We start from the raw sequence: 15170 nt of genomic DNA on the forward strand, positions 1-15170 counted from the left end.
CTCTTAAGGAAGAAAACCATATCAACGGATGATTACTGGGCAAGAAGCCATACCCCCTATTGCCATAGTTGACGACCCAATCCAACAGTCCTGAACAGAAGCAAAGGAACGGTACAACGAGGCACATGCAGTTACCAGGCTGATGATTAAGGGGGACCATTGAGGTGCTGAAAGCATGCTTCCGCTGCCTGGTCAGGTCAGATGAGGATTTGCAGTATGCAATACGATCTCCAGAATTGTGATTGCCTGCTGTGTCCTTCACAACTTTACCATCCAGGAATGGCTGCAGTTTGAAATGGCTGAAGAGGAGGTGCTGGCTCCAGCGGATTGTGAACTTCAAAACATCAGAATGATGAGTCCACTCAGAGGAGTACTCACTGACAGGTGCAAAAGGCCGATACTCTCAGAAGTCTTCTCTTCATGACTTAGTCTACCTGGACACCGCTGCCTGACCTCTTTCTCCCAACTAGCAAATAAAGAGACACTCCCTCAAATGAATACTCATTTTACCACATGACAACTCATCAGTCCTATTTACCCTGTTGTGACGTTGCCAACAATCATCACCTGAATCAATAAGCCAGCACCAAATGAATGCTCCCTTTCCAGTATGACTGTACTCTCCATGAATAACAAAGTATAACATAAGTGCACAGTCTATTTTAATACACTAATTGCTAAGTGCATCAAACAATCATCCTACTCTTTCCTAACACTGTGCTTCCCCATGAAGCCTACACATACCTTTCTATCACCTATTCTAGTATCCTTCTAAGTGCCACCTGAGGGCTTGGAATGCAAGAGATGTTTGGCTCCTCCTGCTGCACAGAAGCATCATTGCACTGAAGTAGTCCTCGTCTCATAGCAGCAGGCTCCTGGCTTGGAGCCACTGTTGGATTTCTGGAGGTCTTGCCTCCCATGTTCCACTGTCTTGGTGCCCTGATGGGGAAGGCCAGAGGCCTGACCTATAGTACTATCCTGAGAGATGACATTATCAGGGAGATGCATTTCAGCCGATGCCATTCTACTGGGCTATGGATCTGCGGCTCCATGGATCACTGCGATGTCTAATCTAATGGTAGCAGTTTGAAGTCATGATTCATGCTACATTCTAATCTGCCCCCTATTTCCTCCAGAGCTGCAGTCTGTGGGTTTGCTTTAATTCCAACTGTATTGATGTCTGATACATCATCTAGTCCACAGTCGAAAACGTAATTTCAAATCAAATCATGATTTTTACATGTGGATAATGCATGCTTTTGATTTTTTTTGCTTAAATGTGGTAGTATTGTGTGGCATGGCATTGTTAATCTTGAACTATTCTTTGAGAAGAAATAATTTTATTCTGCAGATCCAGACAGCCCTCCTGAAAATGTAACTGCTACAGTAAAATCCTATGACATCATTGAGATTAGCTGGGAAGAGCCTGCTATTATCACAGGTCCAACTTCTTATCTAATAGATGTTACACTGGTAAGTGCTATGCTTTGACCGGCACAAAAAAATGAAATCCATTTGAGTTTTGTGCCATGTCTGTTTAAAAAATGTTGCTTACAACAAAGTTGCCCTTAATTTTTTTAAATAAACAAATAGTCATTTTCTATTTTTAATGAACTGTTTGGATGAATTGAAAATCTTGCTATTGCAGTACTGTAGGTAATTCAAGCTTAAATTGGTTTTTTTCCCCATGAAACTTTATATTTTTTAACTTTAAAAAAATTCACACTCCTTGTTTAATTTATTACTACTTTCTTCCCCCTCTTTTTTAGCACATAGGCTGAGGTGCCCGTTGTGCGACTCCTGCCTCTGAGTTTTAAGTCAGCTGTCACAGCGTGTATCCCAGCAGTCCAGAAATCCTCTCCCTACTATTTTCCATCCCTCCGTGAGGGCGAGCATCTGACCTTTACTTTGCATCTCCCCTCCACCAATAGCCAAATTTGGGAATGGATCCTAAAGTGAATCATTGGTGTGAACCTGTACCCTACAGCTCAGTGGCAGTGACTTGCAGTCCCATCAAATTGCCACCAAGCTATGAAATAGTTAATTTTCAAATAGAGTTGTTTTCAGCTAATTTGTAGGAGCTAAAGAAGGTAATTATCTGAGTTAGTGCTGCTGGCAGGGAACCTCTCCCACCAGCTGCACAAACTTGGAAAATCATCCCGAATGCATGCATTGAAAATTTTATTTTAAGAATTTAAACTTTAATAAATAATTCCTTTAAGATAAATGCTGCAATTGTGCATATTAGCTTAAACGCTTATAGAAAATAAATGATGCTTTCTTCAATTCCATGTGACAATTGTTAAATTGTCATGATAATGTTTTAACAAATGATTTCTGAGATTAGAGAAAAAAATATTTTGATTGTCAGTATAGGAAATGAAAGCCTGGTTAGTGCATCAATAATTTCAGTCATGGTCAGATCTCAGTGGAGTTAGAGACACATCTGCCAAAGTGTACCATGTAACACCATTACACAGCTTTGGCTGACCAAATACTTCAGCAGCTGCAATTGAGCACAAGCAGTGTCTAGTAAATGGACTACAGCTGAGCTAATCAAACATGGATCTAAATGAAGCAAAGTAAATATTGAAAAGTAATCGCGACACGACCTATAGTAATTGTGATAAAAAGCTGTTTGCAGTTCAAAATGTTTCTCAGCTCAGTTTCATTGATACTTTGTAGCAAAGTAAGAGATGCAACTCTTAGATTTTAATGAAGACAGAAAATTGAAATTAACAAGATTATTGATAATAAAGAACAAAAATAGTTTTAAGCGTAACTTTAATTCAATGAACTGCATTGAGAGATGGAACCAATGTTTCTAAGTCCATCATTCTGTTGAAAACAGATAAAATTACAGAAGCAAACTACAGCAATGTTATATATATGTCTAGTCTTAGATGCATGTTAGTTTGGAAGATCTGTAGAAAGTCTATAAAGTTAATACAATGCAGCAACAGTTTATTTTTAATTCCTTACAGAAAGATGGTGGGGACTTCAATATGACCATTTTTAAAACAGAGAAACAGAACAAAACCTGTGAGATATCTGGTTTAAAGCCATTCACAAGATACTCTATAATCGTCATAGCATTTACTGGCAGAGTGGAAGAGGCCAGAGTTCATGGCAAAGCCAGTGAACCAATCACCGTTAGGACGCTTGAAACATGTAAGTGTTCCTTATATAAAACAAAAGCTGTGCTTTAAACTATTTTCAGGATGTGTATGTATGACGGGTTTTATAGTATTTTTGTGTACAGTTTAAGTTTTGTAGTTATAATCTTGTTATTTGTATATAGAACAGTAGATGGGTACAACTGAGTTAAAATATAGAATGATTCTGATGAGAGTGAAGTTTGGTTAATAGAAATAAAAGAAAGAAGAAAGGTGCCACCTCTGGGTATTCACACGTTATCTGGGTCTCTTAAATGTCTTTTTTATGATTATGCTCCTTCTTATCGTCTCATTTCAGCCATTTAATAATCTGCTTTCCTTTTAAGCAGTTTACATGTCATTCTAGTTTTTCTCTGCTATGTGTGAGTTTTCTTTGTGTTTTTTTCCTCCCCCTCCCCTTTGCTCTGATCCTTTTTAGATGTTGTTCATCATTAATTTTTTGAGCTCTGGCGAAGGGTTCCACCTGAAATGTTAACTTGTCTATTCTCTCCACAGATGTTGATCAACCTGCTAAGTGTTTCCAGAATTTTGTTTTTCTGTTTCAGGTTTCCAACATTTGCAGCTTTTTTGATTTTTATTGATAAAGCTGGGAGTGATGTGCATCCTAAAGGTTTATAGGGGGTGATTCTTGTCTCGCTACCAGCCCATTTGTGCTCAAAAATGGGATGGTAACAGAACCAAAATGAAGCGGCTGTTAGTCCTGTTGACATACTGATGCTTTGATGTATGTTATGATTTTCAGGTGGATTTAAATCAGAGGTCCCGTCAGAAACAGGCAGGAGTTTTGTGCATATGTGCAAATCGGGCTCAAGTGGCGTCACTTAGAACCCAACCTCATTTTCGCCTTTGCCCGCTTAACTAACGCCATGTTCCTGTTCCTGCCCACCAACCACGGGCAGTACAAGTCAGGAGGTGGCTTTTTGCAGCGATACATAAAGGGATTCTCCGCTCCTGTCAGGTACAGCTGGATGGAGCTTTTGGAGACGCTTTTCTGACAGTCACTTGTGGGCTTTCCACCTTAATGGAATTTAGTGCTTGTGTAGTTGTTGCTGTAGGTTCTGCATTCATGTTGTCCGCTGCTCCAAAGTGTTGTATCTTTCTGCTCCAAACAAAAAAATCATCTTCCTTTTAAGCTGCTGGAGGTGTATGTCACTTCGCTTTACATCTTTACCTATTCACTATTTTTACATAGGATAAACCCACCAATCTCACACTCCTGGTGGGCAGCCACATGCGATGGGAGCATAGGTTGCAGAATCAGTACTGCCATGCTGTAGCCATACAACAGCTTTGAGTGCAGCTTCTCATTTGGTATTGCAGCATCAGTGAATTTACCATGAAGGGTAATTGTTTGACTTTGTGCTCCCAGCAAGGAGCCTTGCCCACCATAAACGCATAACAGAAATTCTAACTGTACGTGGTTTTCCAACCATTTAAATTAATGGTAATTAAATCATGCACTGCATGTGCCCAAATTTCCAATATGTATCTCAGTGGATCGTGCTCCCCACCGCGAGTGCAAAATCAGAAAATTACCCCCTCCTTCCATATCTTTTCAAAGATCGAGCTCTGGCTGCCAAAATAACCTCCCAAAACCCTACTTTTTCAGTGCCTAAAGATGCACCACAGAATTTTACCCTTCAGAAGATACCAAATGAAGTGACAAAGGTCTATGCATCTTTCTTGCCACCATCTATGCCAAATGGTAATGTTCAGGGATACCAGGCTATTATTTACAAAGAAGGAGAAACTTCTGAAATCCGTGTAAACAATCTGAAAATTGTTGACAACAACCAATCACTCATTGCTGTCATAGAAGGGCTAAAAGGTGGAAACACATACACCATATGGGTAAGAATCCCTTTTTACTATTTCAGTTTGAAAAAAAAAGATGAAAGTCAAACAAAAGATTATGAAAGACATTTGTTTATTATTATAATACCTTTTTGGTAGGAAGAATAAAGCCACATACTCCTTGGAAAATAAGGGCTGGATTTTGCCAATGGGGAGCTTTTGGAGGTGGGACTCCCACTTGTCGGGTTTCAGTCCCACCTCCATCAACTTCTGGCCAACCCACGCTATTTTCCCTTGATTGACCTTGTTAAGCCCGCCCAGCAGGTTTAGCAGGCCAATTAAGGAAAAGCCGGTTACAGAGAACGTCAACGTATGACGTTTCATCTGTCAAAAATTTTTGACAGTAGAATTGTCATCATTTGACAGCTCTGTGAAGCTGTCAAACACTGACATTCTTGTAGTTTGATGAGTTCTTGAATTCAAGACCTCATCAAATCTCTTTCTTTTGCAGAAATTAGATGGTTGTTGCATTGGAGAATGCATCGGCCATCTGTCATCTCTACCGCAGAGGTGCGAGACTCTCCACATACCCACCGACTGAAGCCTGCAGGAAGAAACAAAGGTAAGTAAACTTTTTCTAACACTTTCTACTTACCTCACATACTCACCTCTCCATACTTGCACCCATCACTCACCTCCACAGCACAATTTTGGACCCCTCCGATCCCCGCAGACCCACTACTCGCCTCAGTGACCCTGGCGGGTTTCGGAGCCTTCGGGAAGCCCGCACTTGTGTGGGCAAAATGGGGATAATCCTCTTATCTGCCTGTTAACTGCCTGTAACAGGCAGGTAAGTGGCTGTAATCCCTTCCCGCCTCCAAGGAGACAGGACTCGGTGCAGGACGGCTTCCCGCCTCCTGGGAAGATGGCACGGAGGCGGGTTGGGCACCGCCCCCAGATTCTGCCATTTTCCCGGCAGTCCCGCCTCCAAACTCGCCTCCCCAGAGCTGGCAAAATCCAGCCCTAAGTATCTAAATGGGGTAGAGGAACAGAGGGATCTGGTGGTACAGGATACACAGATCAATAATAAGTCCATAAAAAAGCAAACTAAACACTGGGCTTCATTTCTAGAGGGATTGAATTGAAAAGCAGAGAAGTTATGTTAAATTTTTTATAGAATGTAGTTAGACCACACTTGGAGTAGTGTGAACAGTTCTGGACTCCATATTATAAAAAGGATATAGAGGCACTGGAGAAGGTGCAAAAAAGATTTACTAGAATGATACAAGAACTAAGAGGTTATACCTATCAGGAAAGATTGAACAGGCTGGGGCTCTTATCTCTGGAAAAGAAAAGACTGAGTGGTGACCTGATAGAGGTCTTCAAGATTATGAAAGGGTTTGATAGGGTAGACGTGGAGAAGATGTTGCCACTTGCGGGTGAGACCAGAACTAGGGGCTATAAATATAAGATAGTCACTAATAAATCCAATAGGGAATTCAGGAGAAACTTCTTTGCCCAGAGAGTGGTTGGAATGTGGAACTTGCTACCACAAGGAGTAGTTGAGGCAACTAGCATAGATGGATTTAAGTGGAGGTTAGATAAGCACATGAGGGAGAAAGAAATAGAAGGATATGTTGATGGGGTTAGATGAAGAGCGGTGGGAGGAGGCTCGTGTGGAGCATAAACACCAGCATGGACATGTTGGGCTGAATGGCCTGTTTTTGTGCTGTTAATACTTTGTAATGCTGTATATAAAGACTATTGGGTATATTTTTCTCTGTGTAAAGTTATATTCTTTCATTACACTCATTATAAACCAACAGTTTAGCAAAATAATTCTTTAGATAACTTTACATGCGGAGTAAATATATCAGTGATTTTACCTGAGTATTTGTTCGTAACAGGGGTGTTGTTTAGTCTGTGTATATTATAGTTTTCTAAATAGAGAGGCTCAATTTCGTTGCAAGCAATGTAACTGTATTTACAAAAAACATATAGTTCTTTTTAATGTTGGTTTCTCAAGATAAGAAAAGTATTTGACAACAAACATTTTGATATTTTTGAAATCTATGTTTCTTTTTATGAAAGTGGGGATGTGATTACTGAGGACAGCACATTTCACTATATCAAATGATTATACTGAACATTGGTAAGCTCCCCTATAGTATTCCAAAGTATTCTGATTTAATCCTTAGAAGTGGACTATGATGCTGAATGAGGTCACATTTTAGCAGTAGAATGTGTTTGATATTAGTTAAGGTTTATCTGTCTAAGTGAACTTCCTTTCTATGTTTATTTAAATGCCAATTCTTGTTTTCCAAGGTCCGTGCTGTTAATGGAGCTGGTGTTGGGCCACAGACATCAGAACAGAAAGTAACTATGGATATGAAAGGTAGGTATTCTGATACTTTTTACGCAATTAGCTTCTCAAGCAACTCGATTATACCCTGCATGTAACTGAGTGAGAATGTAGTAAGGGTAATAGCGAGAATAGATATGAGGACACTTGCTGGGCAATAGTAGCATGTCTTCAAACTCTCTCCCTTGCCAAGGACTCAAGACCTAAAATGCCTTGGACCATTTCCTCAAATGTGGACAGCTCTTTCACATTGGGTCCCCCGCCATGGTATTTGTGAACAGCCTTCTCCCGAAAGCACATAAGAAATGCAGGATGTTAGAAATATCATACATCTCTGTTGGTCTCAGGATTTTTTTCACTGACTGAAAGGGCAATGAGGTCTTGGAGCAATGTATCAATTGCCTATGTAAGAGGCCATTGTTGCCATAATATTCTAATTGATGCACGTGCATCAGCCTTCTATGTTAGTTATGCCATATCCTCAGACACCAGTAAAAGCTTCTGTTGAGTTTGACATAATAAGAATTTTTAGGAACACAATCCACACGCTACAGTGAATGTTCTTTGGATCACTGATGATACAGATTGATTGGAAGAGAGAAATATGAAGCCCTTTAGCATTATACAGTCAATATTTTACTACAACAAAAAATTGTTTTTTAGTTGACATTAACTATTTGTCATCATACATACAATAATTGCTATGAATTGTAAAGATTGTGGCAGCTCACAATGAACAAACTATTGCATACAATATGTTGTGCAGCATGCATTATTGTTATGCTTATGAAGCAGTTATACTGACGTAATGTGGTTTTGTTGTTGAAATGATGCAAGATAAGCCAAGTCAATATGATTCAACATTTTTCTCACGCCATATAGTCATAAAATTCTGCTTCTGTGACATTATGAATAGTAAACTCTGCCTACGTTCCACTGTTTCCATCATCCTGAAGCAGAACTTCATGATATCACAGGAGAGGTAGGTTTTACACAAAATGTCTGCCAACAGGTTACCTCTAACATTTTTAAGCTTAAAAAAAACAAGCCAACAAGAGATAATTAAGCGATACTGATAACTATGCATATTCTCTTTATAATGTTTACATATTCTCTTTATAATGTTTAGCATTATATTGCAGCATGCCTAGTGCTTCATACGTTTTAATGGCATCACAATTGTAGAGATATCTCAAGAGATCGCATGGCACATATGTGGTACAAATATATTTATTTGATACACTTAATATTTTTATACAGTAATTTTGCCCTATTACAGAACTAAATGTTAATTTTAATAGTCCTAGAACTCAAAGAAAGACTTGCGTTTAAATAGCGCCTTTCACAATCTCAGGACACCCCACAGCTAATTAAGTACTTTTTGGAGTGTAGTCACTGTTGTAATGTAGGAAACGCAGCAGCCAATTTGCACTAAGCGAGCTCCCACAAATAGCAATGTGATAATGACCAAATAATCTGTTTTTTGTGATGTTGATCACCGGATAAATATTGTCCAGGACACCGGGCATAACTCTCTTGCTCTTCTTTGGAATAGTGCCATGGGATCTTTTACGTCCACTTGAGCGAGCAGACGGGGCCTCGCTTAAACATCTCATCTGAAAGATGGCACCTCCAGTAATGCAGCATTCCCTCAGTACTACACTAGAATGTCAGCCTAGATTTTTGTGCTCAAGTCTCTGGAGTGGGACTTGAACCCACAACTCAGTACATAACCATAGTATTTACAGTTTCAATATTATTTCAAACAATGGTTTTAATTACTCCTTTTTTCTCCACAGCTCCACCTAAACCTAATCTCAAACCAGCTGCTGCTTTAGACAAAAATGGAATATTACAGGTCACTTCCACAACTATTACAATCAGAATGCCTGTATGTTATTTCACAGACGAACACGGTTCTATCAAGAAAATCCAAGTAATAGTTACTGAAATAAGAGGTAGGAGTTTGTTATTTTTCTGAACTTTATTGAAGAGTCATCACAGACAAATATAAATAAAATGAGGGAATTCATTGTTCATCAATTTGCCTCAATTGTAACAGAGTAACATTGTGAGAGCTAGTTCTGATGATGGTACTATAGGGCTGATTCTCTGATCAAGCACTCCCGGTGCGGAGTGATGCTATTTCAGAGCACTGGCCAGGAAATTGAGCGCACTAAAAATTCCATCCCCCAGCGCTCCCAGCACTTCATGAGCTACGGGAAAAGAGCATCAGTGTTGGAGAAGCTATGCTAGGTGAAGCTGCATTTGGATTCTCACAATGAACAAACTATTGCGTTCGCCGCTGGCCCCAAAGAAAGCGGCCTTTTTTCACGTTCAATTGACTTCAGCGCTCTGTAGTGGGAATCCCTAGTGCGATTCTGCTCTGACGTCAACAAGCTGTCGAAGCAGCCAATCACATTACAGAATTTTCACAGACAGGAAACCAGGAAATGAGAAGCTGCTTTTATCCGGACATTTTAAAAAATGTTACAGAGAACGAACTAAAGATTGAGATTGTCATATGGGGATAAAGTACAAGTTGAAATATCATGAACAAACTTTAAAAATGTTTTTTAAAAATTGTAATTTTTATCATAATGGAGAAAATTGACACGACACAAATATAGGAATTAGTTTTTCAGGCCCCGAATGTTTGTTTAGCAGTCAATACTCTGTTAAAACCCCAGTTACACCTATTCCAACAAGGCTTAACATTCAATGGGTATTTAACAGCAATATTACCATGGAAAAGCCCAAGTTTTCATCTGTTTCACTGATTTCACTGATTGCCAGCTAGGGTGGTGGGGGGAAGGGGTTCCCACAGTGCAGCCAGTGTCGGAGCAGTGAATGACTGACCACAAATTCAGGATTTCTGCGTTTAGATGCGCATGCGCTAAATCCTGAAATTGTGGTCCATTTCAGAGGGGTAAAGATGGCGAATGCTGTTAGTAAAATAGGAACAGGAGTAGGCCATTCGGCCCTTTGAGCCTGCTCCGCCATTCAATATGATCATGGCTGATCCTCTATCTCAATACCATATTCCTGCTCTCTCCCCATACCCCTTGATGCCTTTTGTGCCTAGAAATCTATCTATCTCCTTCTTAAATATATTCAGTGACTTGGCCTCCACAGTCTTCTGTAGTAGAGAATTCCACAGGTTCACCACCCTCTGAGTGAAGAAATTTCTCCTCATCTCAGCCCTAAATGTCCTGCCCCGTATCCTGAGACTGTGACCCCTCGTTCTAGACCCCCCAACCAGGGGAAACATCCTCCCTGCAACCAGTCTGTCTAGCCCTGTCAGAATTTTATACGTTTCAATGAGATACCCTCTCATTCTTGCTGCACCTGCATGTTTGCTTTCAGTGACTGGTGTACAAGGACACCCAGGTCCCTGTTAGTTCGCCATCATTACCCACTACAAATTCCATGCCATTATGTTGAGCAACATGCTTTATTTTTATTCTTGAATTAAAGACTTCATTTTGTGGGTAAAAGGCAGCTTCTTCAGCGATTTGTTGAAACAGCTAGTACCTGGCAAATGTTGGTCAAATCTGTAAGACTGGTACCACTCTCTGTATCTATGACAGTTTTGGAAACTTCTGACCTTCTCAGATACATCTATTTGTTTAACAACTAAATATTTCTTCTTTACTGTACTTGTAAATAGATACAGTAGTTTATATATTCATAGTGGTACCAAGTTATTTTTACACTTGGTCTTAGCTAAAGTTTTTAGAAGGAATGGTTATCTCAACACTCAATTAGAGGAAAATTACATGGTGCATTTAAGGGGAAGCTAGATACGCACATGAGGGAGAAAGGAACAGAAGGATATACTGATAGGATTAGATGAAGTAGGGTGGGAGGAGGCTCATGTGGAGCATAAACACAGACATATACCATTTGGGTCGAATGATCTGTTTCTGTGCTTTAAAATCAATGTAATTCTATATAAAATTCACTGGTGTAGGTTGAAAAATCATTGCATTTTTGAAAATTTCTTCTGGAGATATGGGCAACACTGGGAATGCAGTATTTATTGCCTATCCCTTGTTACACTAAGGAGCCCAGCACGTGAGTGCAAAAGACAAGGCTGAAGAATTTGCAACTATCTTCAGCCAGAAGTGCCGAGTGGATGATCCATCTCGGCCTCCTCCTGAGGTCCCCAGCATCACAGATGCCAGTCTTCAGCCAATTCAATTCACTCCACGTGATGTCAAGAAACGGCTGAAGACACTGGATACTGCAAAGGCTATGAGCCCTGACAACATTCCGGCAATAGTACTGAAGACTTGTGCTCCAGAACTAGCTGCGCCCCTAGCCAAGCTGTTCCAGTACAGCTACAACACTGGCATCTACCCGGCAATGTGGAAAATTGCCCAAGTATGTCCTGTCTACAAAAAGCAGGACAAATCCGACCCGGCCAATTACCGTCCCATCAGTCTACTCTCAATCATCAGCAAAGTGATGGAAGGTGTCGTCGACAGTGCTATCAAGCGGCACTTACTCAGCAATAACCTGCTAACTGACACCCAGTTTGGGTTCCGCCAGGGCCACTCAGCTCCTGACCTCATTACAGCCTTGGTCCAAACATGGACTGTAAAGTCTGTGGGTTGTGCAGTTAATAAATACACAGACTTCAGAAGTAACAAACAAACAGGTCTTTACTATTCGAAGGTCAGGGCGAATCTGCCCTAGTTATCCTGCCACAACACTTATATACTGGTGTGGTCACTGTCGGTATTACAGTATACAGAAGCCAAACAAGTAGTGCCACACCTAAAGTAGTTCTCTTAAAGGTGAACGGTTACATTCAATAGTTCCCTTAAAGGTAGACGGGTACATACACTACAATCCTCCCTTTTTAGCTTATTACTTACAGAGTCCCCGTTAAACATACATATCTTCAACTTCATATAAACAATTTACAGATATAATCTCGGTGGGAACAGTTCACAGGTTCAGTCTCTGCGGAAACAGTTCATAGATTCAGTCTCTGATCTTGACTCGTTCCAAACAGTATCTCTTTGGTGTAGCCGGTTCACATGGCTAGCGTGACTCCTCCATAGCCTTTTTCTTGACGTAACAGCTTGAACTTTCGTCCTGTTGAACCAGCAGTGCGGACTTTTACAACCAACTGGCTGTCTTGCTAATTTCCGGTTTTTCAACTAATTTAGCTCCTTTCGTAGTGTCCCGCCTGAGATGGTAGAAGTGATACTATTTTAGACAGTTATTATCTTCTGCTTCTTCTTTTTCTTTTCTGCCTTTTTGAAACTCTCGGAGCTCCTTTCTCGGCTGCCAGCTGTAGCGCCACCAACTCTCTATGTTCCTTAGACCTTAAGTGCTTCATCCGGATTTCAGCACTTTGGGAGTTTTCATCACAAACTGGGCAGACCACATCCTTGTAATATTCAGTGTCACTCAACAGGTCATGGTAATATTCTGGTTCGTCCTGAGTTAGGCCAGCGAGAGAGCCTTCTTCTTCCTCCTCACCCATCTGGACGTTAGCTGACGGTGGTTCCTTCCCTAGACATCTTTCTTGAAAAGACTTCTTCATGCATTCATATTCATCCCGCTCTTCCTGGGTTATCTGCCATTCCTTCACGACGGACCTCATTTGTGAGTTCAATACCTTCCCTTCCATCGGGAATTGCGTTATCAGGCTATTTAATCCTTCTACTGAAGTAACTGTTTCCACATTCTTCTGTTCACCTTGACGTGATTCAACGTACTTTTGGCATCCTTGTAAAATCTGTGTTGCCACCTCAGCTATCTCCGTGACTTTTGAGAGCTCCGAACTCCTTCCCCCTGAAGATTGAAGCTCGTGTTCAGATTGTTCCCCTTGCAGAGTCTTGTCCTTCAGCATATGAAGGAGTTGGCTGACCGTTAACTCTTCCCTGGGAACACGGTGGATCAGAGTCTTCTCCATTTCATCCACCTTTTCCTCCAATGCTTCCACCTTCTGTTCCTCTTGTACTTTGGCTTTCAGCGCTCGGAAAAATTGCGCCCTGATGCTCTCTAGTTCATGTTCAGGGACCATTCTTACAGTCTCTGAGTTTCTTACAGTTTCCTTTTCTTCCACTGAAAGGATTCCCAGTTGAATCTGTTCTTCAAGTTGTTGAACCTCGGTCATTGCCGCCTCATATTTGTCTTGGGTTTCCTTCAATATTTTTATGAGTTCTTGGACATCCTGTCTTTCATGTTCTGCCATGTTTTTCACCTCTAATTTCTCATCTATGGATGGAACTTCTACCGATGAGTCTGTCTTGGCCTTGAGCTCATCAAGAATTTCCTGCAGCCTTTGGACTTCTTGCTCATGTTCAACCTTTAGTTGTTCATATGCTTCTACTGAAACTAGCTTTTCGGAGGTTGCCGAGTTAACCCCCTCCAGAATTGTAGCCTGGGCCTGTTCATACTGTTCTTTCGACTTCTCACACTCTGCTTGTAAGGAGTCGTAGAGAAGAACTGGAATAACATCCTGGCTTCCTGAAGATTCCTCTTCATTTGCTTCTTTCGCAATTTCCTGTTGGAGTTCAGCCAAGGCTGCTATGCTATCTGCCTCTCGAAGTCTCACTGCCATCAAATCTTCTTTATTCTTGCAGTCTATCTCAGCCATTTTCCATTTACTTTCATTTAACTGAGTGAGTAGTCCCTTATTCTGGGCTGAGAGATATTGCACCCTCTCATGTAGACCATAGCACTCCTTCTCTGCTCGACATAGCTGGTTACTGCTGATTTGGTTCTGTGTTTCAAGTTCCAACATCCTTTGCTTAGCTTCTTTCAGTTTCGCCCCTATAAGCTCCTCTTGCAACATGGCCACATTATTCACATCAGGTAAAGAAGCGTTTCTCTTTTCCATGTCCAAGATTTTTTTCTGCATCTCTTTAAGTGCACACTGTGATTCAGCTTCTCTTAATCTTGCCTGCACTAGCTCCGTCTCCAATTGCAGAACAAAATCCTCAGTGTAGTGTGGTTTGCCTTTATGCTGTATCTCTAGACCATGCAAATATTCTAACTCCTGAACAGCATAAGGGAGATGTGATTGGTAATTTGTCACGATGGCTCTATGGATGCTCTTTGCTTGAGCTAGCTGCCTCTGCTGTCTTTCCAGGTTCTCCCATTCGGTGTCCCAGAACTTTTCCATTGTTTTCATCTCTTGTACGAGACGGTAACTCAACTGTTCTAATTGTTGTCGTACTTTGAAATAAGTTTGAGTCCGAGTTCGGTGTTCTTCCGTCGTGGATAAGTCCTTAACTTGAACAGGCTCAGAATTCTCTGTCAAACTGGAGTTCTGCTCTGAAGCTTTATTCTTTTCGGTAGCATAAGCCTTTATGCATGTCTTCGTTTTCTCCACCATAGACGGCAAGTCCATTTTAGCCTTGTCTTCCATATTTGCGCTGGTCTTATCGTCATCCGTTTCAGAATCTGAGCTGATAGCTTGCACCGAGTCCTCACTCATTATGGCTTTTAGATAGTGCCATTCCATGTCTATTTTCTTGATCCACTCCCGTCCTAGAAGTGGTGGTCCTCCCTCAGATAATACGTACAAGTTCATTCTTGGGTGTTCTTTACCCCTATCTCTCACCTTGACTCTTATCTTCCCCATGGGGTATACCTTATGCCCCGTGTATGTCTGCAATACGAACTTGGTATTTCTTAAGGGTATGTGAGAGAATAGCCGGTGGTAGTCCCTTCGATTTATGACTGATAGAGCTGATCCAGTGTCCAACTCCATTCTTACTTGGACTCCAGCTATTTTTAGTATGACCCAGATAGTTTGTAGGTCAGCTTCCTTACTCACATTGTGAATTCTCAGACTACCCAGCTCCTGGCTG

At 41.0% G+C, this 15170-nt stretch overlaps 1 protein-coding gene and 1 long non-coding RNA gene across 7 annotated transcripts in view; one reads left to right on the forward strand and one right to left on the reverse strand.

Annotated features, from left to right (window-relative positions):
* Positions 1-15170, reverse strand: part of LOC147106289 (uncharacterized) — a 313882-nt gene that overhangs the window by 177425 nt on the left and 121287 nt on the right. The window lies entirely within an intron of this gene.
* Positions 1-15170, forward strand: part of ptprq (protein tyrosine phosphatase receptor type Q) — a 278107-nt gene that overhangs the window by 177345 nt on the left and 85592 nt on the right. Inside the window, 5 exon segments of the mRNA XM_086009276.1 lie at positions 1352-1473; positions 2985-3171; positions 4786-5027; positions 7296-7365; positions 9132-9290. Of these exon segments, the coding sequence (XP_085865402.1) occupies positions 1352-1473; positions 2985-3171; positions 4786-5027; positions 7296-7365; positions 9132-9290 (780 nt within the window).

The sequence above is a fragment of the Somniosus microcephalus genome, chromosome 16 (assembly GCF_052327205.1).
Source record: "Somniosus microcephalus isolate GS21.2 chromosome 16, FLI_Smic_1.0, whole genome shotgun sequence".
Classification (NCBI taxonomy): domain Eukaryota; kingdom Metazoa; phylum Chordata; class Chondrichthyes; order Squaliformes; family Somniosidae; genus Somniosus; species Somniosus microcephalus.